At 44.4% G+C, this 11,516-nt stretch overlaps 1 protein-coding gene across 1 annotated transcript; it reads left to right on the top strand.

Moving 5' to 3' along the window:
• Positions 1–251: 251 nt before the first annotated feature.
• LOC119381515 (cytochrome P450 18a1-like) lies at positions 252–7,542 on the top strand. The gene is made up of 8 exons (XM_049412802.1): positions 252–469; positions 1,595–1,719; positions 1,860–1,966; positions 2,647–2,948; positions 4,396–4,508; positions 5,726–5,984; positions 6,633–6,827; positions 7,350–7,542. The coding sequence occupies exons 1-8, from the start codon at positions 252–254 to the stop codon at positions 7,540–7,542; spliced, it is 1,512 nt and encodes a 503-aa protein (XP_049268759.1).
• The last annotated feature ends 3,974 nt before the right edge of the window (positions 7,543–11,516 follow it).

Below are 11,516 nucleotides of genomic sequence, written 5' to 3'. Positions count from 1 at the left end.
TCTGGGGTTTAGCGTCCTAAAACCACGATATGTTTATGAGAGACGCCGTAGTGGAGGACTCGGAAATTTCGACCACCTGGGGTTCTTTACCGTGCACCTAAATCTAAGTACACGGGCCTGAAACATTTTCGCCTCAATCGAAAATGCAGCCGCCGTGGACGGGATTCGATCCCACAACCTTCGGGTTAGCATTCGGGCTCCCATAACCACCCGGTCGACATGATGTTTATTAAAATTTCTTTCAGGCTGCTATGGGGGAAAACTGCTGGCTACTGGTCACAGCTTGCTTGGCGGTCTTTTGCTTTACGTCGTCGGTGTTGCGGCTCTTCATAGTGACAAGCAGGAAACAAGAAAAGAAACTACCGCCAGGCCCAAGAGGGCTCCCGATGCTTGGCTACTTGCCTTTCATACGGAAGCTATACCACGAGGCATTCAAGGAACTGAGTGAGAAGTATGGTCCCATTATAAGGTAGGTGCACGAAGAATGAAGGCTCGAATGAGGCACGAACCTTGATCCTATGGCTAAAAGTTTGCTTCGAAGTTGACAGAACGCGAACTACCCCATAGAGTGACGGCGACCTTGTGAAGTCCGAGATCAAGAGAATAAACATAATGAATGCCAAAAAAAAATTCTCGAGACAATTCTAATACTTTAGTGTGCCCTGCTGTATTCCTTGGGTTAACTTCGTGCTGTGCGCGCTGCCGAAGCGGACCTCTAAGTTCACGGTTGAGATCTGCTCCGCCAGCTACTGCAACGGTTCCAGCTGCTCAGTATCTTTCAGTGAGCTTAATCAACTAAACTTCTTTAACTGTCTTGACAGTTAATAGGTTCTTAAGTCAAGTTATGCTCCGTTATCATATTTATTTAATATAGCTGTTAACTTGAACGAGAACTATAGAATAGATAGATAGATAGATAGATAGATAGATAGATAGATAGATAGATAGATAGATAGATAGATAGATAGATAGATAGATAGATAGATAGATAGATAGATAGATAGATAGATAGATAGATAGATAGATAGATAGATAGATAGATAGCAATCTTTAATGATATTCCCAGATATGTTAGCCTGGTTTATTGCCTGGCTTTCTACTCCAGGTGTCGGGTGATGACTATGATATATACAATGATCACGTACGCACACATATAATGCGTACAGTCACAAACACACATATATAAACAAAAGAGCCATTCATAAATTTTTGGTAAGATAAGTAGTCCGCATAAACACCAACAGCGATCTTGTGTTGCGCATCGCACAAACGCTGCTTTGCCGCGGGCCGAGAAGGTGCCCCAGCTACAAGCTCAAGCCGCGTTGCAAATATGCGCTGCCTTCAGTATCTGTCACTGTGCGTCGTAACAGGAACAGTCACGTAGCCACAGAAGACGTATGCACATGCGTATGTGGACGCATGAGGGAACGTGACATGGATGCGATTCAGGTCTCGGCGGTGCAACACGCTCTGCGAAATACTGCTTTTGTATTGCCAGGTTGCTTTGTTCTCAAGTGTATAGACACTATGTGCTTACTCATTGTGGTTGCATTGGCTCAGTGTCGTTGTGTGAACAGCTATGTGGTATTCGCAGGCTTCGACTCGGATGTAGGGAAGTCGTGGTGCTGAATGATCTCGACTCTATCAGAGCGGGACTCAATAACCCGGACGTGCTTTATCGGCCTAACAATTTCATCATGTCTTGTCTGGGAGTAAAAGGTTAGAAATGTTTCGTGCTGTAGCACTCGCCTCCTAACTCTTTCGCTTTCTGCAACTGCCGCTGCTGCTCATCATTTTGCGGAATTCTACTTCGCATTTTCAATAAAGCGCTCGCTTATCGTTGTCTTTCATTGAAACAGGCATTACGTCACTAAATGGAGAACCATGGCAAGTAAACCGGAGATACTGCTTTCATGCTTTAAGAAACCTGGGATTCGCTAAGAAATCTATGGAAGCACACATTCAAGTAAGTGACCACTTTTTTTTAGAGTGATGTTCTTAGGGGTACGTTGGTCGGCATTTTCGGTGCCAGTGCGCTTTGTCCTCAGTCGGCAGAAAATGTGGCCGAACCCGAGGATATGCAATAGCAGCTTGACCTGTCGACTTATGCGGACCTCCTTCTCAATACAGAGGTGCAGGGCGCAGTTTTAAGACTATCGTGCGTTCGCCTAACAGCGGTAGGCAGTAGTGACGCGATAACGACGCATAATTCTCATCGACTGAGCAACTTTCCTTTCTGAGAAATCCGTATTGATTTCCTCGTATTTGTGCTAGAAAAGAGTGGAAGATAAATTTCTCTTTGATGAGCCTTCTTCTCCCTCGAGGGATTCCGAAGAAGTGCTTTGGTACCGTTTGCCATGGTGTTTAGCAGCTCCTCTGGCAAATCGCCTTAGAAGAAATAAGTGTCCATGGATTCCTTTTTCTCGCGTTGATTTAAACAGCATGATTTAAACAGCATGATTAGACACTTTGCAACAAGCGAATGTAACCTAATTTAGGTTGTTATTCTGTTAGTGGTAAAAGAGAGAACGAATTAGTGTTGTGTAGACCCTTTCTACGTTAGACAGATTAAACGAGAGCCTCTAGTGTTGTATTGCTGAAGTTTGCATCGCTTGACGTTTCAGTCATTACGGTTATTTCTGACAGGAAGAAATAAAATGCTTTGTGAATCTCCTCGCATCCGCCGAGGGACAACCTATGGTGGTCGCTAAGAAGCTGGCTGCCAGCGTGTGCAACAACATTTCTGCTTTGGTGTTCGGGCAGCGATACGAGCTCGATGACCCCAGGTGTCACTATATCGAGGGATTAGTGAGCACATTTATGCGCTACGCAAGTGTTCTGTCGCTACTGGACTTCCTGCCAACAGTCCGCTCAGTGTGCAACTACATCCCATACACGAAGATCGGCACCTTGAACGACGTAGTCAAGAATATGAAGCAGGCTATCAGGTGAGCTGCTGTGAAATGTGAAGGACGAAGAGTATAGTGTCAGTAGTGACAAAGGAGGTTTAAAAAAAAATTCTGGAGTGGAAACATTCACAAGGTCTTAGCGGCAGATATGAAGCCAGAATCTGCCTTGAGCTTACCTCAAAAGCGTGGCCGCCTTCTTGTGCGATACCTGATCTGAGATAAAGTGAACTTTGTCTGCTAACGTAAACGCCAGCATATATATTTTCATAGTTTTAGGCTAGCGTTTACCTTAGTAGAACAAAATCACTTTGTCACTTTATAAGATACTGCTGTTCGCGACATCTGGATAAGTATTGAAAAGGTACCGAGTGTAAGCACCGAAAAAAAAGAGGGACTGCGTCTGGTATCGGAAACGCCGTTCAGTAAACTACGAAAAATCGGTGAATTGCGAACGCATAGCTGACATTCTTAAAGACACGTACACCATCTGATTTGCATAATGATTACTGGTGGTATTTTTTTTTTAACACGAAAGTGTTTTATGCCGGGGTGCACCAAGCCTTTCATGACGTATTTCCGTCACGGAAGTACGCCAGCAAATTGAACACCATGAGATGGCAAAGAAAAAAAACTTTCAGAAAAGCTCCATTGACAGGAGTCGAACCCACGACCTCTCGGTCCGCGACATTAGCATGCGGGCGTTTAGCCCACTGAGCTACCGCCAAACACTCAACGAAGGCTACATGAACGCGCCTCTCACTATTGGATAGATGGATGGATGCTATGAACGTCCCCTTTATAATGGGGCGGTGATATGTGTCCCGCCAGTATAAAAAAAAAAAAAGAAAACTTCGTTGCCTCCGCAATTTGCTACGGCAATGCGCTGTTGCTGCGACCGTCCCATTCGGCGCGTTTCCAATAGGAGAGGTGTAATTTGTTCAACGCTTTAACACACCGCGAGGTAACGGCTTTAACCCTAGCCTCGCTCATAGCATCCATTCATATCGAAAAACGGCTCTCCGACGCTCGCCTGGCTGTCTCACCGCGTTCCCCGGTCACCCTGTGAAAATTAACGGCCAGGCTAGAGGGAAGACACGACGCTCGTCGCGTTTCTCTTCGCGTTTCACGACGCTTTGAAGGAGTGCATATCGAGTATCAGTGTTGACTATGTGCTTGTTGATGCCATCCTTGCGAGGGATTCACCATATCCGCGTCCAGGTATATCGTGACAACTTCAGCTACCGCAATGGTTAAATCATGATCAATGGCGTTAGTCGTCGGTACGGGGATGGGCCACTAGGCATCAACGTGGGTGCGTCCACATCAAGCGGTGCTATATCTGCCAAACAACAATAGACATTGTACAAGCTTTCATATGCCAATGCACCATAAACAATCAACTAATGTGACGACACGTTTGACTTTCATGCTATAACGATTGCTATGACGGAGGGATCAGCCATCTTTTTTTATGTGTATGTCGCAGGACGGAAGTGAAAAAACGAGAAAAGAACATGGAAAGTTATTTTGAAAGAGACTTTATCGACGGTTACCTGAGGAAAACTGAAGAAAACAAGGGAACTAACTCGCATTTAAACAGTACGTACTACTTATTACAATACTGCTGTGGCGCTTGCTGAGAGCAGGCACTTGTTTATGCTTACCTATAGAGAAAAGGAATGTTTTGTATGTTATTTTCATTATTTAAGAATTACATCATGCTGGGTTTTCTCAAAACAAGCAATGTAAAAAAAAACTTATGCGTTACGTTGAACGTTTTCTTCTCTTTTGTTTGTTTGCTGTTTGAAGTCTTAACAGGCAATATAATTGCTGAATATTAATTTCGAAAATTACTACTCGGTAGTAGTGACGCGGTACCTTCGGAAGTAGAATTGTGTAGGGATTATACATGACTGGAACGCTTGGTGTCCTAACACAAGTACTGATGGTTCGCTTCTGTTTGGGGGCACTAACGAAACCGCAGGTATCCGTCAGTAAATAAATAGTCGATCTGGGCCTATATTTGTAGTGATTAAAAGTTACCAAAAGGTAATTTTTATTTCTGTTGCTCTGAAGAGCCAGCAGTTCTGTCGACGTGACATAGTGGGGTCAGGACTGAGTGATTCTTCCTATTTTAGTATTTTTCATTGAATTTAACTAAAATAAAGGAAGTGTTGTCGCCATTTCCTGGCGACGGCTACGCCTTTTCACTTGGTCATTCGTAAAAAAATCTTTTTTTCATTTCTCGAGGAAGGTTATAACGAGATCAAAAGTTATAAATGTAAGTCAACGGAAAGCCATGGATAGTGGGTTCGGTATTGTATAAGTGGGCCGCAACTTCTGCAGAAGGAATAACCAGTAAAAACAAGTATTTCAGTCCGTCAGTCATTGTGCATTGGTGCGCTCCTTTTTCTCCCGCGATCCGAAACCGTCAATGTTTGTCACTGACCCAATTTACCACACGCTTACTTCTGTTAAAGATGTATGAGCGACTAAGTGCGCAAACGATTATGAAGAATCTTGTCTCTCGAAGCCCCACGAGACATTGAATGAAGTGTTGTTTTCCAACAAAAACTTGTCTTTCAGATTATTATTCCCAATTTTGGAGTTCCTATAGCGTCGGAAGGCGCTTTTTAGTCTGATTTTTCATTTGTGTCTGTTTAATGTTGCGTCAGTTCCTAAAAGTATTTGAGCTATGCTGGCAGCTGATGCGGTCTCACTGTTTATATCACCTTCACATGCCTTTCTATCTCACTACTGACAGCAGATTTTGATTCTTTGGTAATTACACAACCAATGCTTCGCGTTAATTGCAGTGGACCATTTGGAGGGAAACGTAATCAACCTGTACGGAGCAGCCACTAACACAGTGCGGGTCTCCATCCTATGGAACTTGTACGTCGCCGCCAGTGACCCGGACGGCATGCAGGCTCAAGTGCAGCGTGAGACTGACGCCGTGATCGGCCGCGAGAAGCCGATCGAATGGGAGGACAGGCGCAGTCTACCTTTCACTATGGCGTCTGTCCTGGAGACACTACGATGGAGGACAACGACGCCCATCGGAATACACAGGATGTGAGCGGTTTCTTGCACCGATACCAAAAGAACTAACTTACGGATTCGTTAAAACAATCTGTGGTTATTAACGGTGCCCTGTTGAATGCAATATACATATACTCTTTCCCTGCTCTTTCCCTGTGCTCCTTCTTCCTTCTTTCTGTGTTTTAGGCGTCTAGTTTTTTACCCTCAATACATATACTGATAAGCAAAATAGAATGTGCTGATCTGAATACATTAAATATCATGTGACAGCGTGCCCGTTCGTCGTCGCAACTCTGAAGTGTTAGCAGGTTCTGTGTTAGATTGAATATGTGGCATGCGAAATTGACTTCATTTAATACTTCACCTTTTCTTTGAAGCTTGAAATCTCGCGGATGTAAGTGATCCAGAGACAGGTATGGTAAACTCCGCGTAAACAAATAAATAAAATATAATGCGATTCACTTGCCTTAAAAGAGCTAAATATTCCGCATTTTTGTGGCGGAAGGTAGCAGGTATCATTTTGTTTGATTTAACGACATGTTTTGGGTACAATGTCTAACCGGCTCTTTTCAAACACTCAGCGCAACATCGCCGTTAAGCTGTGTAAAAAATATTTTGTAACCTACTTGGGTCTTCAGATTGCAGAAGCAACTTTCTCTTGGCCATTCGTTTGCCTTGTAGCACCATGAGTGACACCGAAATTTGTGGATACCACGTCTCTGCGGGAACCTTCGTGATAGCCAATTTTTGGAGCCTGCACAATGACTCCGCCCATTGGTACAACCCGTTTCAATACGACCCGACACGATTCCTGAATTCCGATGGCACGGAGCTCGCTGAGAAGCCAGTGGCTTTCCTGCCTTTCAGTGTAGGTAGGTATAAAGTGCTATATTTGGTTCCTGTCAACATGCTTACTGCTCAGGGGTTCACTGGTGAATCTTGCAATTTCTGTGCATCTTGCAGCGCTGAATCTCGCCTTAGTCACTTTCCCAACTGCGTTTCGAGCTATATTCGAAATTTATGAGACGTTTCTTCTAACACCAACAGTGTTTTGAAAAGAGTTTTCGGCTTGCGAAGCAAAAATCTACTCCTCCAAGAGGGTGACATTACCTGCACAATAAATCCACATCTGTTCGGTTCATGACAGGCCCTTTCAATTAGTTGGGGCTTAATGAACCGTAGCTAATATGACCAATCGCTAGATTACAGTAATAAACTATAACTCGCAAAACTCGCTGAAGCGGCTTCCGTATCCATCTGTATGCGTGGATGTTCACGTTTGCGCCAGTAAGTTGCTCAATGCGAAAACAGTGCTGTCCTCAGATATTACTTCTTTCTAGCAGTAAGCATGTGCAAAATTCCGCAACTAAGATGTGCACATTATCTGCTTACAGGTAGACGCGCTTGCCCAGGTGAGACGCTGGGCCTTATGGAAGTTTTTTTGTACGTGGCCACGTTGCTTCAACACTTCCGGGTGCTTCCAGAGAATGGCAAGGTCATCTCCCTAGAACCAACGAACCGTTTTCTTGCTGTGGTCAATGACACGCAAAAACTACGCTTCGTACGACGAGGAGTGAAGGTACTCTCGTGAGGATGCTGAATTTTTTAGTGGCTTGAGAACGTTTAAAAAACAACAACAACAACAAGAATGCTGTCGAACGTTGAAATAATAAAATGCTTGAAACCGTCCAATCTTAAGATTATTAGCTATTAACTTCCATTATTAGCTCACTTAAGAGAAGTGAGCTAATAATGGAAGTTAAATTACTCTTCCGAATGTGAAAATAAAGTTAGAGACAGTCTAAAACACACGGTTAAATGGATGAAAGCGCACGTATACGCGTGACGGACTCGAAAGTAAATAAAATGGCGAATTATTACCCATGTATGATTTATCGGAAATCGCATACATGAGCAAAGTCTGAACGACCTAGCGAAGTCCACAATTCATAAGTACATCGACCCAAGTTGACGCTCTTAGTACATCTATGCTCGTAGGCGTCGTGCAAGTTATCAAATGAAGAAGCAGTTCGTAACGCTATTATGTAGATAACATATATCTCGTGATAATATTTCAGGCGTTTACTGCGAAAAGCAAACCATAGATGGGAGCTGTAATGACCGTCTGGTAGTCACTTCGAAAGATTGCGATACATCACTACACAAACGTGTCACCTTGTCGGTTTCCACTCTTTTGTCCTCCCCTACGTTCAACAAACAAGCCAAACTGGCCTTGAAATGCGCAGTGCGAATAAAACAGGGAAATAAGAAGAAAAAGACATCAAAGCACGGTTTATTCGCGCTGCGCTTTTAGGGAACTATGAACCAACTCTCCCAAATCAAGATCTTACTCCAGTTGGTTACTCTCATCAACTTCAGTTCTAGTTCATCAGGCCCTTTTGTTTGCAGCATCAGGGATCCTTGCTCTCTTGCCGCTATCGTTTCGTCGGTCGAGTGTCTGTCACGCCACATCCTATTGCTTTCGTTTCCATACACTTCTACCAGAAATCAGTCTTATTTTGGCCCACTTGAGCCTCATAACCATGGTAAACGGACTACGAAAATATCGAGAGCCGAATGGAGAAAATAAGCCCATTGTACGCAAGGCTTAACCTGGGCAAAAACATCCCAAACGCGGCGAATAGAAGTAGAGACTTCCTTCATATCCTCGCAAACACAAAGGATTTTTAATGGAATCGTACACTGGTATCCCCGCTATAGCCCTCCGACACTCTTTCAAGAACGCATGACAGTTATGTCAGTATTCCTTTCGTGTCCCTGAAAAGATAGTAAGCAAGTGTCCAGTACTAAGTGTTGCAGGGTAAATATGACTGAAGTAACAGCTCGACTGATACAATTGTACAGGTAATCAACTGCTCTTACACCAAGGGCAGCCCACTGATTTTCAATCCGGCTGTACCACCAGATAAGTTGCGAACGGCTCCTCATACCGACACGCAAGGTTTCAGTACAATATTTCCCAGATGTCATTTGCGTCAGCGTACAGCTGCTCTCCGCGCTAACACGGTAATCTTCCAGATTTTCACTTACTCGTAAGTTTCTGTTCTGTTATGTTTTAACTGGTTTGCTGTGCAGAGGTTGGTGTTTACTTGAACTCGCCGATTCCATTTCTATAGGTTCTGCAGCATAAGTTTAGTTTTTATGATGTGCGTGAAACTTTTGCCCTGATTTCCTCTAAATGATCTGTTTGTGCGACAGTACAAGACATGAATATCGTAGAAGGAAGTAAGGCTTGAAAACACGAATGCGACAGAAGAGGAAGAGACAATAAAAAAGATCGTTGTTCCCTCCTTCATAGGAATCGGAATAACACAAAAGTAAAGCGTGGCCTTACAGAAGTAGCTGAACGTTTACAGAAGTAACTGAATTGATATAAGAGTTTGCACAATGTATATTGATGTCTGGCAGCTATAGCACCGTTTACCGCGTACTTAGCTTTAGGTGCACGTTAATGAACTCCAGGTGGTCGAAATTTCCGGAGCCCTCCACTACGGCGTCCCTCATAATCACATCGTAGATTTGAGACGTTAAACCCCAGATATTATCATTATTATTATTAATATAGCACCGTTTAACGTGGATGCACCCACTTCGATGATTGGTGGTACACCTCCATCCCGACCACTAACGTCCAGGTTATATGATTAAACAAACCCTTGTGGTAGCTGTAGCAGTTAACGGTGAAAGCGTAATCAGAGAAGAGGTGTGATAGCCAGAAGAGCGTCGCATATTGGACGCTGAACTTAGTCGCCATCCTGCAGCATGTTAAAATGTGAATGAACACCACGGCCGGACTAGATCGAAACGCAAAGCGCGTCCTGCCGCCCCGGTAGCCCAGCCGCGATTTTTCTCGGGGCGGGCGCGTCAGCGGTGAACGCGGTGTTACAGCCAGGTGAGGCAGGCGCCCGTCGCAGAGCTATTTTTGGTTTGGATTAGCGTGATGCTATGAGCGAGGCCGACGCTTTTACGACGCTTGGTCTAAGATCGCCATCTCGCGGTGTGTTAAGACATTGACAAAATTGAACTTATATTGAGAACACGCCGGATGGGACGGACATGTAACGCGTTGCAGGTGTTAATCGCGGAGGCCACAGCAATGACCGATTACTTGACTTTACCGCTCCTAGAGGGCAACACCACCCCGCCGACCGGGAGAATGGTAGATATAAAAGGCGCGTTTGTAAAGCCTCTAGAGTCTGTGGCCGTGGCGCAGTGGATAGCGTGCCCGGCATCTATTGCTGCGGACCGAGCGGTGGTGGGTTCGATGCCCGTTGACGAAACTTTTTTTCTTGACATCTGATCATGTAATTTTTTTCTACGTCATTTCCGTGACGGAAATACGTCACTGAAGTCTTGGTGGACCCCGGCATAAAACACTTTCGTGTTAAAATGCCGGCTATATCGTGTCAGTTTCTCTTCTCGTGCGTCCGTGTTTGAGCGCCTTAGTTTGTTCTGTAATGACTCACTACCAAATAGCTAACTTTCCGTCGTTTTACAGCGAACGAAATGAACGAGATCGGGCGCCGTGTTCTTTATGATATTGTACACGGAATAGAGAGAAAGTAATCGTGAGCATCGAGAACTGCCCCGTATCTTCGGGGCACATTAGCTGTCCACGGGTAGGTGTTTGTGGAAGTCTCAGAAGTAGAGAGACAAAGGTCGTCCAGACGTCATGATCCTCTCTTGCGCTAAGAAAACCGCTACAAAAAGACAAGCATCCATCTTGGTATCCAGCTATCCTTGACATCGATAGCTAGGCAGAAATCAAGGGGCGGGGTTGTGCGTGGGCAGGGCAAGAACGCAGATCAGTGGCTATACACTGAAAGAAACAATGCTGTATTGGTAGTGACTACCAATCTCGAGACGCTGGAAAGGTGATAAGTGTCGCAAATAGTGTTGCTGGCCTTTGTACTTATATCGTGTATGAAGTTTGTCTAAAAACGCCAGAAATGACCGATGCCTCACGGTGTCTTGTTGGGTTACTTCACACGTTAAATAGGAACGAATGCATTAGAAGCAACACCACCACAGCTATCTTTTTCCCGAGATATCAATGACAGTGATTAATTTTATCAATGTTCCTGCTGTTCTCCTTTTTATATAATGCACGAGGCTCGAGAAACACTCTTTCTTCTCGCACTTACCTCCCCAAGTTTTGAGGTTCCGTACTTTTCGGACTTTCGACGATAATAATAATATTATCTGGGGTTTAACGTCCCAAAACCACGATATGATTATGAGAGACGCCGTAGTGGAGGGCTCCGGAAATTTCGACCACCTGGGGTTCTTTAACGTGCACCTAAAGCTAAGTACACGGGCCTCAAACATTTTCGCCTCCATCGAAAAGACTTTCGACGATCAACTGTGGCGGAATTTCTATGTTTAGCACGAGAAGGTTTTGTAAGAGAAACAGGGGCGTAGTAAATGTAGCGAGCAAGATATTTAAGACCGAATAAAGTGTCTATAACGACAGCGAGTCATGTGTTGCGCATGCTCACGGATGGAGAGGCATTTCTACACTTCAGGACGGCATAGTTTTCAAGG

The sequence above is a fragment of the Rhipicephalus sanguineus genome, chromosome 2, assembly GCF_013339695.2.
Source record: "Rhipicephalus sanguineus isolate Rsan-2018 chromosome 2, BIME_Rsan_1.4, whole genome shotgun sequence".
NCBI classification, from domain to species: Eukaryota; Metazoa; Arthropoda; class Arachnida; order Ixodida; family Ixodidae; genus Rhipicephalus; species Rhipicephalus sanguineus.
Note: the sequence above shows the minus strand (reverse complement) of the source record. Positions and strands in the feature narration are given on the sequence as shown.